The 16,495-nt window shown below is 43.7% G+C and overlaps 1 protein-coding gene across 3 annotated transcripts in view; it reads left to right on the top strand.

Moving 5' to 3' along the window:
• The first annotated feature begins 278 nt into the window (after positions 1-278).
• Positions 279-16,495, top strand: part of ASZ1 (ankyrin repeat, SAM and basic leucine zipper domain containing 1) — a 97,416-nt gene continuing 81,199 nt past the window's right edge. The window contains exons 1-3 of one of the 3 annotated variants that reach the window (XM_034768808.1): positions 279-422; positions 7,854-7,953; positions 15,528-15,650. In XM_034768808.1, the coding sequence (XP_034624699.1) occupies positions 321-422; positions 7,854-7,953; positions 15,528-15,650 (325 nt within the window). In that variant the 5' untranslated portion in view covers positions 279-320. Of the gene's footprint in view, positions 423-7,853; positions 7,954-15,527; positions 15,651-16,495 lie in introns of those variants that run through there. The other 2 variants (XM_034768814.1, XM_034768821.1) reach the window with 2 other exon arrangements.

Consider the following 16,495-nt stretch of genomic DNA (forward strand, 5'->3'; position numbering starts at 1 on the left):
CAGGGTCCCTCCGCCTCGCCTGCAGGCTTCCTCCCACAGCCCGGTCTCCTTGCCCCGCCTGCAGGCTCCCTCGTCCCTCTGCCCCGCCTGCGGGGTCCCTCCCCCAGCCCGGCCCCGGGGACCCGCGGCGTGGCTCGCGGAGCGACGCCCGGGCAGGGGTGGAGAACACGCTCTCTCACACTCCCCCCGCAGAGCCACGTGACCCGCAGCAGCTTCCCACGTGAGATGGTTTCCCACTCTAGCGGCGGGGAATGGAAACGAGGCTGGGGTGGGGGCTCCGCGTGCGCAGTGCGGGCGCGCGGCCGGCGGCAGCAGAGGCCATGCCGGTGGTTTCCCGCTCGCTGGCGGTGGCCGGGGGAGGCGAGAGCAGCGACAGCGACGAGGACCGCTGGGTCATCGGGTTCGTGCAGGACGAGCCGCAGGTGGGGGCGGCCGCGGGCTCCCGCCGCTCTGCCCAGTGGGTGCTGGGGCGTGGCTGGGTTGCGGGGCGGTCGGGAGCGCTTCCCTGTTTGGCCTGCGTGCGCGGCGCTCATCAGTTGGGCCTGGGGTTGCCAACTTCCCCATTGCAGAAAACTGAACCCCGTTCGCCTGCCCGCCCCTTCCCTGCTCACTCCATCCCCTCCCTTCCTCGCCACCATTGTCACTGGGCTGGGGCAGGTGTGGGAGGGGGGTGAGGTCTCTGGCTGGGGATGCAGGCTCTGGGGTAGGGCCAGGGGTGGGGGTGGCACTTACCGCAGGGGGCTCCTGGGAGCGGCCCATGTGGCCCTGCAGTCTCCCAGGCCAGGGGTGGGCAACTTTTTAGCCCAAGGGCCACAGCTGGGAATTGATATTGTATGGCGGGCCATGAATGCTCACAAAATTGGAGTTGGAGTGCGGGAGGGGGTGAGGGCTCCAGGGTGGGGTGAGAAATGAGGTCAGGGTGTGTGTAGGGGGGCTCCGGCTGGGGCAGGGGTTGGGGTGTGGGAAGGGATACAGATTCTGACTGGGGTGCGGGCTCTGGGGTGGGGCTGGGGATGAGGGGTTTGGGGTGCAGGAGGTGCTCTGGGATGGGGCAGGGGGGTTGGGACGTAGCAAGAGGCTCAGGGGTGCAGGCTCCGAGCGGCGCTTACCTCAAGCGGCTCCCGGAAGCAGTGGCATGTCCCTTTTCCGGCTCCTACACAGAGGCGCGACTAGGCAGCTCTGCATACTGCCCCATCTGCAGGCACTGCCCCTGTAGCTCCCATTGTCACGCTGGAGAGGGCCATTGGAGTGCATAGGAGCCAGAGCGGGGCCATGCCACGGCTTCCAGAAGCTACCTGAAGTGGCCCCCAATCCTGCGCCCCAGCTGGAGCACCAGAGCAGGGCCATGCCGTTGCTTCCGGGAGCCACATGGTGCGGACCTTGGCCCTGCGCCCTGACTGGAGCACAGGAGCGGGGCAAGCCCCAGATCCCGTTCCCCAGTGGGAGCTTGCGGGCCATCTTAAATGGCTTGTAGTTTGCCCACCCCTACTCTAGGTGCGGGGTTGGCCAGGGGGCTCTGCATGCCATCCTCGCCTTCAGGCGTTGCCCCTGCGGCTCCTATGGACTGTGGTTCCCAGCCAAGTGGACCTGCGGAGGTGGCGCTCAGGGCGGGGACAGCATGTAGAGTGTCCCTGGCTCCCCTGCGCCAAGGGGCCACAGGGACATGCAGGCCGCTTCCAAGAGCTGTGCAGAGTCAGGGCAGATAGGGAGCCTGTCTTAGGCCCGCTACACTGCTGACCAGACTTTTAACAGCCCAGTCAGCATTGCTGGGCATTGCTGACTGGAGCTGCTAGGGTCCCTTTTTGACTGGGCATTCTGGTAGAAAACCGGACGCCTGGCAACCTAGTGAGCTGCACCGCTGCTGCACACGTGGTTCGCTGGGTACGATGCGGGCCTTGCTTCGCTATAGAGTCCTCCCGTGGTACCAGCACTGGGAGCACCCCATAGCAGCTGTGGCGTCCCATGCGTGGCCTGTGCTGACCCAGCAAAGCCCGTAAGTCATCCACCCTCTGGATCACAGCCATCTGTCAATAGGGATGTGGCTGAGGATTTTCTCCCCTTCTCCACCCCCTTCCCCCCCCCACATTTCTGCCTTGTTTGTACATTATTTGTACGTGGTTTTGGAAGTGCAGCATGCTGTACAGCTAAATGTTAAATAATCTCACAGCCTTATCCTGAACCCACACAAAAGTTTCCATTTGAATTAGTGACTGTGGGAAGTTTTAAGATAATACAAAAAAATCTTATTTCTGTTTTAAGAGTATTAGGTATTCGTAAGAAATATAACTTCTCCTAACTTCTTATTTCTAATTTTGTTTTTATTTAAATAAAGTGTAATTGTTTATGTACCAAAATGATTTTAGGAGCAGCCAGGACATATCACTGTATTGACAAACATGCATTTATAATGATGGGGAAGAAAAATTCCACTCAATTGAATCAGTTTTGCCTTGGAGTTTCACCACAGTTGAACTGAATATTATAGTGCTGGGGTCTTGGAGGCTTCTGGCTGCTCCTAGCAAATTGGTATTTTTAAGATTCCTGTGTTTTACGGGATTCAGACTTAAAGTTCAAATCTATTCTGAAAAGGGACTTTGTCACATTAACTTCAGTGGGGCATCTGCTTAAGGACTTTGAATAGGCATGGAAATAAGCACTGCCTAAATGCTTTGCTGAATTGGGACCATTTTAAGGATTCAGTAAATATTTTGAATGAACAAAATTGCTAATCTGTGGGCTATTGATGTAAGTTTCTGTTGTTTAGACCAGTGGTTCTCAAACTTGGGCGGCCGCTTGTTCAGGAAAAGCCCCTGGCAGGCCGGGCCGGTTTGTTTACCTGCCGCGTCCGCCCGTTCGGCTGATCGTGGCTCCCACTGGCCACGGTTTACCGCTCCAAGCCAATGGGCCACCCTTCCTGCAGCCCCCATTGGCCTGGAGCAGTGAACCGCAGCCAGTGGGAACCGCGATCAGCTGAACCTGCAAACGCGCCAGGTAAACAAACTGGCCCGGCCCGCCAGGGGCTTTTCCTGAACAAGCGGCCGCCCAAGTTTGAGAACCACTGGTTTAGACTTTGCAATATGGGTGACCAGTTTAATGGTTTGCTTTTTGTGCCCTGATTACTATAGCTGAGAGGTGGAGTGAGCTATTGATTAAGTATTGTGAATGCACATCATGCACTTAAGTTTTTTTCACTATCACTGGCTACATGGACGCTTCTCATGTTGCTGTTTAATAAAGAGGCTTCAACACTAGTGGGTTGAAAATGTGTGTTTAGCCTCATCAGACGGACCAACTCGGAAGCTTTTTTGTTGAGTCCCTCACCCATCCGTCTTGCTCTACTAACAGTATCAGATCTGACACGCCCTTTGTCACATTCTTTCACTACTGCCTATATGCTTTCTTCTGTACCATTCCTTATGCACAGAACACCTTTCCTGAACTAGCTCACAGAGCCACGACTTTCTCAGCAATTAAGTCCTTTCCGAAGACCCTCTGAAGACCTTTGATACTAAGTATAACTGAAAATTTTATGACTAATAATGGCAACATCAGGGAACCATTGAAAATATTGCTGAAGTTTAATTCACATGGGGGTGGATAAAAATCAATGCTTTTTTGAAAAAATTAAAAACTGATTTTTTTATTTTGTTTTTTAAATTATAATTTTTTTCTTGCTTAAAAATGAACCTGTTTAAATTGAAATCTGATTTGAATACAAAATATAAGGCCTAAACTTATCTCTTAAAACATTTGAATTAAAAATAAATGCACTGAATCCATAAGCCTCTATCAAAAACTTAGAGTTAAAGGCTGCTTTGCTATGAAAGAAAGAAATTGGGAAAAAATCCAACTCTTGAGGTCAAGCTTCATAAATATGGTGTGATAGGTTATGTATTGAATGAAGGGCTTGTTTTATTTGATACAAATTTGTATATGATATTTTGTGTATTTAATTAAATTATAATTACCATCCTAATGCAACTTCACATAAATCATGAGCAAAAAGTTAATTATCTAGTAGATAAGCAATATATCACTTAACATTGTCTAGAATACTAAAATGTATAATGATCTGAAAATATCAAGCTCTTTTTTTTGTAAATCAATATATTTTAGGAGTTATATCAACCAATAAGAAGGTGCCTTTCTTTAGAAAATAACTGCAGTACAAATGGAAAACTTGATTAAAATCAATGATTGAAATCTAGGCTTTCCTCTTGGTAGTTTAAATCAGTCCACCCTGATTTTCATAGAAAAAATCTTTATATTGTAGCTTTAAAGATGTGGTTGCAAAGTGCCTTATGTTCTTAATGAGATCAGATGGGTGAGGTAATATCTTTTATTGGATCAACTTCTGTGCTATTAATGTAAGAGTGTACATTTCCAAACTCAAATGTTGGGATTGAGGATATAGAGTAGGAGTAATGCCTAGTGAGACCACTACTTAAATACTATGTCTTGTTTTGGTGTCTGCACTTCTAGTAAGGATGTTGAATATTGGAGATGTTTCAGAAAAGAGTTTAAAGATTTAAGACGTGGAAACATGAGGGACTTAATAAACTAAATTGATTGTGTTTTGGGAAGTGAAAGTTAAAAGGTGGCTTGATCAGTGTATAAATACTGACAAGGGGGAGAAGAGCTCTAATAGAAGGCTCTTTAGGCTACCAGACAGACTTTGGCTGGAATTTGAAACTGGAAATTGGATGCAAACTTTTGACTAGTATGGTAACCTTTCACTGAACAGTTTAACAGGGATGTGCTAGATTCTTCATCTTCTGCAGTCTTTAAATCAAGATTGGATGTCCTTCTAAAGATATACTCTAGTTTACCACTGTTTAGTGAGCTTATTCCAGGTATTACTGCGTGAATTATCCATAGGCTTTGCAGCATTTGATTACTTTTTAATAATTTCAACGGATAAGATCAGTGTTTATTTTTAAGCATTCTTTTTTCTGTGTTTATCTATTTAAATGTTCAGTTGTTGGGAATTACCTATTTGAAAATTTTGATTATTATTAGAAATATTTTTCGTTGGTTTGTGTATACGGTGAAATCAGCATTTACCAATAAATATCTACTCCTTCCAGGCCTAATTATCAGGTCAGGCTATGTTTCTTTAAGGAATAATGAATGTTAGAAAACTAGGAAATGCGGAGTTTAGGTGACACTTACCACATGCTGTGACTGGAAACAAACAATAACGAAATATTCATGGTTCCACCCCACCCCAGTATTCTGCCAGCACTTCCAGTAATAGATTTGTGGTCAAAAAGTGCTTTAATTATATCTATGCAACCACATTAGCCTTGGATTCTGTTGTGTATGCAAGTGTAACTGACAGCATAAGGCTAGGCTTGCATGAGTGTGACAGGGTGTACGAGCCCCACACTGCTGAGACAATGGTAAAGGGGTTGCTCTGGACACAGGAAGCCATGCCCCCCTCACCTCTGCTGGGTAGGGAGGGCTCAAAAGGCAGCACTCAACTCAATTTGGGCTGACTAAGCAGGAGAGCAGATGGGTCTACAGTCTCCTGCAGAGAAGCCACTGAGGTTCCCAAAGACTGGGACCAGGCCTTATGGTCAAGCCACCACAGACTTTTCAGGCACAGGGGCTGTGGACGCTGAACCGCCACAGACAAGAACCCCAAAGGGGACCTCAAGACAGACCAGCAGATGATCTGAAGCCGGGGTAGGAAGTGGCCCAGGGACTAGGCATGGGACCCCTGTCTCCTAGCTTGTGCAATGTAAATGTGATTGCAGAGCCATTGTCCATTATTTTTGAAAACTCATGGCAACCGGGGGAGGACCCAGACGACTGGAAAAAGGTTTATGTAGTGCCCATCTTTAAAAAAGGGAAGGAGGAGGATCCGGGGAACTACAGGCCAGTCAGCCTCACCTCGGTCCCTGGAAAAATCGTGGAGCAGGTCCTCAAGGAATCAATTCTGAAGCACTTAGAGGAGGGGAAAGTGATCAGAAACAGTCAGCATGGATTCACCAAGGGCAAGTCATGCCTGACTAACCTAATTGCCTTTTATGAGGAGATAACTGGGTCTGTGGATGAGGGGATGTGTTATTCCTTGACTTTAGCAAAGCTTTTGATACGGTCTCCCACAGTATTCTTGCCAGCAAGTTAAAGAAGTATGGGCTTGATGAATGGACTACAAGGTGGATAGAAAACTGGCTAGATTGTCGGGATCAACGGGTAGTGATCAATGGTTCCATGTCTAGTTGGCAGCCGGTTTCAAGCGGAGTGCTCCAAGGGTTGGTCCTGGGGCCAGTTTTGTTCAATATCTTCATTAATGATCTGGAGGATGGCGTGGACTGCACTCTCAGCAAGTTTGCGGATGACACTAAACTGGGAGGAGTGGTAGATACGCTGGAGGGTAGGGATAGGATACAGAGGGACCTAGACAAATCAGAGGATTGGGCCAAAAGAAACCTGATGAGGTTCAACAAAGACAAGTGCAGAGTCCTGCACTTAGGACGGAAGAATCCCATTCACTGTTAGACTAGGGACCGAATGGCTAGTCTGTTTCAGTTCTGCAGAAAAGGACCTAGAGGTTCCAATGGACGAGAAGCTGGATATGAGTCAACAGTGTGCCCTTGTTGCAAGAAGGCTAATGGCATTTTGGGCTGTATAAGTGGGGGCATTACCAGCAGATCGAGGGATGTGATCATTCCCCTCTGTTCAACATTGGTGAGGCCTCATCTGGAGTACTGTGTCCAGTTTTGGGCCCCACACTACAAGAAGGATGTGGAAAAATTGGAAAGAGTCCAGCAGAGGGCAACAAAAATGATTAGGGGGCTGGAGCACATGAGTTATGAGGAGAGGTTGAGGGAACTGGGATTGTTTAGTCTGCAGAAGAGAAGAATGAGGTGGGATTTGATAGCTGCTTTCAACTACCTGAAAGGGGGTTCCAAAAAGGATGGATCTAGACTGTTCTCAGTGGTACCAGATGACATTACAAGCAGTAATGGTCTCAAATTGCAGTGGGGGAGGTTTAGGTTGGATATTAGGAAAAACCTTTTCACTAGGAGGGTGGTGAAGCACTGGAATGGGTTACGTAGGGAGGTGGTGGAATCTCCTTCCTTGGAGGTTTTTAAGGTCAGGCTTGACAAAGCCCTGGCTGGGATGATTTAGTTGGGAATTGGTCCTGCTTTGAGCAGGGGGTTGGAGTAGATGACCTCCTGAGGTCCCTTCCAAGCCTGATATTCTGTGAATCTATGATTCTAAATTGTTTCTTTGGACTCTGGGTTGGAACCCAGTGGAGCAGGGAAGGCCTGAGTTCCCCTATCCTTGGCTGCTGACTCTCGCCATTGAGTGACGTAGCTGCTGAATCCCGCCGCTGGGCGACACAGTCAGGAGTATTATCACTAGGCGGTATTGCCAGTCTTGGACTCAAAGTCCCTTTTGAGAATGGATAGCCTTGCTATAGGAACTATCAATTCTGTTGTGCAAGCAAGAAAATAAATCTACCTCTCCACAAGCTGTGTTGGTTCGTAAAAATCTCATTTTTAAATTATGTACGCCAGTTTGGTGGAATGTGCTAGGAGAGTAGATGTATTGAGTAAAGAAGTGCCATTTTTACAGGCATACATGTTTCACTGTAGAACTGTATGTAAATTATTTTCCTTTCTGTGCTGTCACTTTCTCTTGCGTTGTCCTTGTCAGTAAATTATAGTAGAACTTAAACAGATCCTGACAATTATTCGGACCAAGATAAAGGAAAGAAAACAATGATTTTTCTTCTACTTCCTTCCCCACTGTGCCTTCAACAGCATGTTGAAAATTGAGTAGAAAAAATGTTTATTATGAAGTAACCTGGCTCTGATTTTATTTTCTTGCCTATTTAGCAATTTAGTAAAACATTACAGTTAGAAGACAAGGATGAAACATTAAAGAAAGCTTTGAGTTCTGGGGATGTGTCCATGATTGAAGAACTTTTAAATTCAGGTGAGAAAAGTGGATTGTAAACTTACATTTTCCCAAATTCAGTAAATTTAAGTTAATTTGAAGACCTTCTAAATTTCTCATTTCAAAGGAGTATGGCTAAGCCTGTGTATGTGTAATCAAACATTTGTAAAACAGTATAGACTCTATATTTATTCAAAATGTAATTACAGAATCACTATCTCCTTATGAATGGGTCACCATCCAGCATTGCCACAAAGTCATTAGTTTGCCAGGAATAACATTGTGTACCATAGCTCCGATGTTCAGGGTTCTTGATTCATTGGTAAGGTTTTCTTTCAGATGGAATATACTAAGCATGCTGTATAGTATCCTCTACCTCCTTACATTTTGTTCTCTTAATATTTTTTAAAAAGAGAATACTAGGTTTGCAAACAATGTATTGTAAATTTGCAAGGGGGGAGGGTTAAATTGAGGGTGGGAATTCAGTGGTTCTTGCTTTTCAGCTTTTTTTATACCTATCCTGGTTGGAAATTGCACACACACTCACTCACCAGCATGATTGTGCCTGTGGTCAGGACTGGCTCTAGGCACCAGCAAACCTAGCACGTGCTTGGAGCGGCACAATTTCAGGGCCAGCATTCCAGACACCTTTTTTTTACCTTGGGGTGGCAAAAAACCCAGAGCTGGCCCTGCCTGTGGTCTGCTTCTTGGGCTGTCCTGGCAACAGTAGTTTCAGATTGCTAGATTGTCTGATTCTAAGAGGTCTAAATCTTGAATCAACTTGTGTGATATTTTTCACTCTTACAAATTTTGCTTAAAAATACTAGTTTGATTTTAAAATGGCTTCCTCACTTAGAAAACATTTCCATTAACCCAGTATTTGGACATGGCATCCTTTATTGCAGTATCCAGGGCAGTTAGAGTGGTCAGTCATGAGCTACACAGATAAATTAACCTGCCTCATTGTGATCTTCAGAAAATTGTGTTTCAACAGAAAACTGGAGTATAGTAGCAAGGAGTATCTGTTCTGAGAAAATTAGTTCAATTTCTGGAAAATTGTAGCTTGTTGGCAAACTCAAGGGTTTTTTTTTTTCAGATATTAAACTGGGTGATGTATCTTACTCTTTTGAAAATAAAAACTGCCAATTTCTTGACCACAGTATGGCATTCATTTTAAGTAAAACACTATTATGGCAAAATTGGTTGTTTAAAAGGAGGAAGCAAATTAACATCACTTTGAATGAAATGTTTGTGACGTCATACTTTGTGTCAAAGCTTTCTTTGTTGATAGGTGGAGCTGATTGTGAGTGGTGCCTATATAGTTAGGTTTGCCTAATGATTTACATTATAAGCCTCTGTTTCTAATGGCATAACTTTGGCAGACTTTAACAATTCAGTCTGAAATTTTTGATGTTGCTGTCTGCCACAGGCTGAATTCTTTTTTGAAGTTTTTAGCAAAAATGGTATGGCTGTTTCTGAGAATGGGTTCAATGGGAGGTGAGGAAGTAGTCTGGACAATGTTAAATTTGTTCCTCAGTTTCTTTGAAGAGCTATAGTATAGGAACAGTAACTCAATTTGGTGAGGAGTTGGTTCTGGGATCAAAGAGGTAACTTTGTTGATCCAACTAGATTTGCTCAGTAGAACTTGTTAGAGGCATATTCACAAGATGCAGCCTGAGGAGGGAAGTGGGGGAATGACAGCTTTGAGCCAAATTCTGGGCCATTGCAGTCCATGTCACAAACTAGAGCAGCCCATGAGAAATTACATATAATCTAAATGTTAATTTTGCCTCAGAAGTAAATTTGGCAACGTGATAGAGAATCCATCCAAACGTTTTTGGAGGTGTTGCTGTAACATAGGGGTGAAGGGGACTCTGTGGCTATCACATTGTCATAGTGTAGGGTAAAGTTTTGTGTTGGCGGGGGAAATGAGTAGATAAGCGAACAGGCAATCTAATAAAAGATAAAGATCTATGTAAAGTACATTTTTTCATTTTGATGCAGTTGACTGCATAGATGCTACAGAGAAAGTTGCCTTCGAAATGTATGTAAATAGGGTGAATAAAAAAGTGTGTAAATACAGTGGACACACCCAACTTGGGGTATTAGATAGAATTAGTTCTGTGTCTTCTGTCCTCAGAACAGTTCTTGGGGCTATACTTGATTCCTTGGGTATTGCAAAGAAGAAAAAAGGTCTTAAAGACGATGGTAGCATCTTTTGAGAACTTCAAAATTAGGCTTTTATCATCACAATTTATTTCAAATCAGTTTCTTTTCATGAGACTTAGACTACAGACTTGAGTGGTCTTTATAATTCCTATTTGCCTTCTTGCCCCATTTTCTCTCACATCCACAAAGATGGAAAAAATTGATTGCTCTGCCACCTCTGCAGTGGCCAATAAGGCTAAATTCTCAGAGTTCATGAAGTTTTTAATACTCTCTTCTGTACTTCAACAGTGAAGACCTACTGAGTCCAAAAATTCTTGTTAAACTTGGGCTAGATCTTGGTGTTTCTGCATTGCTGCTGAGAGAGAAATTATGTTCAGAAATAGTAATTAACATCTGAGAGCCACACTGCACATTGACAGAGTATGCAGGGATATGATTGTTTGAGGACTGTTGCTCTCCCAGACAAATAAGTCATATAAATCCACCAGTGACTTGCATCTTTGAATTCTTACAGGACAAATTAACTGAGTCTGAATATGAACAGATTGTGTGCTAAAGTTTATTTTAGGAATGGGCCAAACAAATCTGTCTGTACATCCTTTTGATTTTCATAGGTGTCAAGAAACTTGAATCTCTTTAAGATAAGAGTCCGTACGTGGAACTTGACCTTAGTGCTTCAAGCATTACCTCATTCACCTTTTGAACTTCAGGTCTCATTTTCTGTCTACAAAAGTAGCTTTCCTGTTGATAGTAACATAAGTTAACAGAATATTTGACAAAATGCTACTAGAGGAGCCGTATACTCTACTGTTAACAGAGATAAGGAAGGTACTTTTATGCCAAGTGTTGCCTCTGGAGGTGAATCACAGATCTTTATCTTTATATTGCTAGAATCCAGCTAGTTAAAGAAAAACCTCTGGCACAACCTGGACATAATAAGCACTAAAAACAATTGCATTAAAAGGGCAAAGGAAAGGTTTTGTTTTGTACCTGAGTTGCAAGATGGATGAGAAATTGTGTACATAAAGCATAAAAAGTGGGATGTCATTATTTTCCATAAGAAGGATCCCTGGAGTACACAGCAGTCTAGGGAGAGGGGCTATTGAGGCCATGTGAATTAAAGCCTACAGCATTTTCTAGGGCAAGGGTGGCCAACCTGTGGCTCTGGAGATATGTGCGGCTCTTCAGAAGTTAATATATGGCTCCTTGTATAGGCACCGATTCCGGGGCTGGAGCTATAGGCGCCAACTTTCCAGTGTGCTTGGGGCAGGGGCTCACTGCTCAACCCCTGGCTCTGCCACAGGCCCTGCCCCCACTCCACCCCTTTCTGCGCCCTCCCCTGAGCCTGCCATGCCCTCCTCCCTCCCCCCCCCAGAGCCTCCTGCACACCACGAAACAGCTGATCGGGAGGTGCAAAGAGGGAGTGGGAGGTGCTGATTGGCGGGGCTGCCAGTGGGTGGGAGGCGCTGGGAGTGGGGTGGGGGAGCTGATCGGGGGAGGGGGGGTTGCTGACGTATTATGGTGGCTCTTTGGCAATGTACATTGGTAAATTTTGGCTCCTTCTCAGGCTCAGGTTGGCCACCCCTGTTCTAGGGAGTGGCCATTAAAGTTGTCCTTCAGGAGGCACACAGCAGCAGGAGCAGCTGTGAGGTGCTATGGAGGGCCCACCTTTCCTTCTTTAGGAGTCAGTAGCTGTAACTCTCTCTGCTGTTTTGTATGGTTAAAAGATTGACTTGTGAGTAACTTTGTGGAGGATAACATGATAAAAGTTTGCTAATGAGTAGGGGTTAATTATACCTAAGCATTTAATAGCTATATTAAATCAGGGCTAGAGAAAAGAGGAGGATATGGGTCTAAAAATGAATATTAAAAGGAGAAAATATTGCAGAAGTCACAGGCTCCATATGATGTGCACTAATCTCTTCTCCCTCTGCTTCTTGCATGCCATTCTCCATTCTTCCCTCCCCCCCATTATTGTTTATATAGCTTGTAAAACCTTCTGTGAAGGATTAGTTTGATTCTTTGTAAGGTACCTTGCACAGTATTGAATGCTGTAAAACAAATATCATCATCATTGGCTGTTAAATACCCTTCTTATCATAGCAGTATATAGGACAGACAAACCATGTGACCAAGCTATTTTAATATATAAAGCAGCAACATGGTCAGACCTGCACTACTCAGCAGAGACAGCATTTGGCTGAAGATTAGGACATGCTGTAGTTCCCAGTAAAACCAAGAGTTGAGTCTAAAGGGACTTAAGTCCCTGCAGAGGGATGAGGGACTTCATGTCATTTTCTACCAGGAAAATGTAGACTTTACCTTACCAAATTATTTGGAACCAATATAGCTGACTATCCCTGGATACATACTCGAATGGCTTGCCCAAGCTGCCACTGATGCTATCACGGCAACACTTGTTATTTTTAGGCACTAACTCAAGCAGAACTAGCATGTGAATGTCTACTTGCACTGAGAATTACATCTCCCAGCTGCTGTGTTAAAAGTGCTGCCAAGATCTAAACATGCTTTTTGTTAATAGTGTACAGTATCTTGAAATCAATCCTCATTTTTCATTCCTGGTGCCACCTTGTACCTCTCGTCCTCTTTCCTTTCTGTCTCTGATAGGAGTATGAAACAATTTGCCGTCAAGATTACAAGATTCACTGTTGTTATCCTTTTAATAGTATACGTCGAGCATCTTGGCTCTTCATAATCTAGGTCTAATTCAGCATTCACATTAGATCTCAATCCCAGCCATACGTCCTTACTTTTCCTAATGGGTTCCTGTGACTGTTGTAGGCTTCCGAATTGGCTTCACTTTCTTTGACTTGTGTAATTCCATACAGCAATTGTCCATTTTTTTGTTTCTTTTTCTGGGAGTCCCCACCCCAATCTGGAAATGGTCTGTTCCTCATGCAGCTGTTAGATACTAGTAGCTTTGTCCCAAGATGTCTGTTAGGAGTTTTTCTCTTCTCTCTCCAGTCTCTAGCTACCTTAATGGCAAATCAAAGCTTCCTTGCAGTGGCTGTACAGTACGGTGTACCATGAGGTGGCTCATTCAAAGTGGTATAAGTTTCTGCATTCCTGACAGATCTGTCTTGTGCCCCAGTGACAGTCCCTTGTTTCTGTGCCACCTTTCACCATTTCCAGAAAGGGAAAGACCCCTACACAAGAGGACATGGCCTTCCTTGGCCAGGCACTGACTTGGTAGTACCTCTCTCACTTAAAAAAGCCAGGCTACAGACGTGAAGAGGTTGATAGTCCCTGGTATTATTTCTTAACACTTCCCTAATTAGGTAATTTAATTCTGCTTTTTGAGATGGTGGTGAGGGAAGACTGACCAGCTGTGTCCCTTCCTTCTTATGCCACCCTACAATACAAGTTTCAGCACTGGGGTTTGAGCATTTCCACTCCCTTCCTAATTCTTCTTGGGGTTTGAAAATTACTTTTTGAGGAATTCTTTTCTTGCATCTTATTTTTAAAATATTTTTCTGAGGCACTTTTAAATCTTTTGTTGATCATCTTATATTATGTATGTCTTGAGAGCTTCTCCTGGACAGTTGCAGGACCTGACTGGAATGTTAAGAAGGTAGCATTTCAGTTTGTCAGGACCTGATCTGTAGTAGCCAGATACAGGGCCTGGCTTGTGCTTTGCCCAGCTCCCCTCCAGGGTCAAAATCTTAAATAGGGAAGTAACACAAGTCTTATGCTAAGAAGCAAAGATTGAACAGTCAGAAACTTGCATAAATGATGGTTTTAGAGAAGCAGAATTACAGTTGGGTAATATTTTTCTTTTGTGCATGGGAAATGATTAGTCTAGAACAATGGTTCCCAAACTTTAACAACCTGTGAACCCCTTTCACTAAAATGTCAAGTCTTGTGAACCTCCTCCTAAAAATGAACATTTCCAGGGATTTTCTCCCTTACCTCAGCATAAATTATAAAAGCAGTGATCTTGGAAATATAAACTTTGTTTTTATGACATGCTTATTACACACTATTAATTTTTATATATTAAATATTTTGTTTAAAAATATTTATTAAGTATTTTTATTACATTATGAAAATGGCAACACTCTTCCAAGATCTCACTTTTGTAGCTTGTATCACTTTTGATTAAGCCTGTTATAAGACATGGCTCCTATCAGAGGCTCCAATAGAAAAAAGGGGTACAGGGGCAAAGCCCCCGTGCACCCCAGGGCCTGGGAGGCACTGCCTGAAAAGTGAGGGGGTCAATGGGGGCCGCCGGAAAAAAAGGGGAGGGACCCGTGGGGGGGGGCGTGCCAACACGGCGGCACGTGACCCTCGTTGCCCCCCCATACTGGTGCTTCTGGCTCCTATGTTTCATCAAGGAGTATCAGATGTGAAACAGCATGAAGGTGTTAAAGAAGCCAACTCAGAGTTCCTCCTACACAAGCATTCAGTTCTTGAACAGTCCAGGCAAACAGTGCACGTTTCAACAAAGCTTAAACTTGTTCTTCATAATAATTTCAAAACAATGCTAGCAGCCTATTTAATTTTAAAAATAGCAAAATATATCCACCTCAGTTTCTATTTCGTATAAGGAGTCTTGAAGTTTAAATCTCCTTAGTGTGATAGATATGCTTGCTTTGATCTGCTTAGCTCTTGGAAGTCCTCAAGGCTCAGGGCTGCTGGCCCCATGCTGCCCGGGGTCCCTTTGGACAGCTCTGTCCGCCATTAGGGAATTTTTTCCCAAGAACCCCCTGTAACATTTCGTGAACCCCAGTTTGGGAACCACTGGTCTAGAACTACATCGGGGTGTTGTGGTTAAGTCTTGTTTTTTCTTCTAGAGACATTTAATAAGGTAGTACTAAACACTAAGGTAGCTTATGCTAAAGCAAAAGCAGACAGAGGTCAGAGGGGGCTGGTGTAGGGGAATTCTAAATCACGAAAACCCCAGTAACCAGCTAGGGTGGAATTACTTGCTCCTCTCACTGTTGCTAGACACAGCCTACTTCCTGTTTGGTCATCTCCCACACCAAGTCCAATTGATGAAGCAAAACCAAAAGTCGTGTTTTTTTTTTATCAGTGGGAATCACTGCATTATTTAAACGGAGAAGATAAATCTGGGCACAGCTATAATAATGAACAACTTTGCTGCAGTTGTGTGTTGCTAGCCTTTCTAAAATCTTTTTGTCTCTGGGATCATGTTTGAAATGTTATGGTGGTTTGGTTTTGTTGGGTTAAGGATCAGGCTTCTTGATATTCAGTTGTGGAATTTGTTTCCAGCGTTCCAAGCAGAGAGGGAGTCTTTTAATTGATCAAAGAAAATAAAAGTATGGAACAAAGCATTTTCTCTCCCTAGGAATAGATATAAACACATTAGAGAAAACAGTTAAATATTTACATTTACTGTGTGTATTGGAGTTCGAGTTATAAAATACATATTTACCTTTGTGAATTTTTTAACGTTTTGACAGGTGTGAATGTAGAATCTAGTTTTCAGTTTGGATGGACTCCCCTGATGTATGCTGCTAGTGTTGCTAATGTGGAATTAGTTCGTATCCTACTGGACAGAGGTGCTAATGCAAGCTTTGATAAGGGTAAGATACTTGTGAATCAAATTAGAAGTTACAGTTGTTTCTGACTAGTACACTTTATCTTACTTATGTCATCTCTTAAATATTCAGGAAAAAAGAAAGGGTCACAGTCAAGTAGATTAGGTCCTAAACTTGGCTTCATAATCTGGAGACTGTAATCAAGATTGTAGAAAATTTTTAAAATAGTCTACCACACCATCACTCACAAAATTTTGTGTTTAATTTTGTTTAAACAAATCTTAATGTATTGTGTTCCCCTCAACTAATTCTACAGTAAACACAAGTTAAATTATATTGCTAGAACTGTGCTGACCTCAGTTACTGCTTTTTTGCTTATACCCTGTAAGAAATGGAGGGGTGGGGAAAAATATTTTGCTGAAATTACAGGACACTGTTGTGTAATTAAATAATTTAATTCATTTATTAAATATGTATATTATGGCAATATCCAGAGCCACCTATTAGGATTGGGCCTCTGTTGTGTTAAATGCTTTACAAATATTTTGAAGACAGGATCTCCTCCCCAAAGAGCTCTGTAGTTTAACTTCTAGTAGAAATGCTCTCCTCTCCCTTCTAAAGATAATGATCCTACAATTTATATCAATCAATTTCTCCCACTTTCCATCTGGCCGCATATGTCAGAGTGTCTCCTCTCAGTTGCTTGCAAGTCCCACAGGAGTAGTGATCATCTGTACAATGTAAATAAATGTGCATTCATTGTTTTCACTTTTCTAAAAATGCAGGAAAGTATTCCAGTAAAATTAAGGTTGTCGAATTTTAACTCCATGAAAGGGGAACAGTTTTTATACATCTTGTCAGTTTCAAAGAGAGAGCTCAATGTACAGTAA

Source organism: Trachemys scripta, chromosome 1 (genome assembly GCF_013100865.1).
Source record: "Trachemys scripta elegans isolate TJP31775 chromosome 1, CAS_Tse_1.0, whole genome shotgun sequence".
In the NCBI taxonomy this organism is placed as follows: Eukaryota; Metazoa; Chordata; order Testudines; family Emydidae; genus Trachemys; species Trachemys scripta.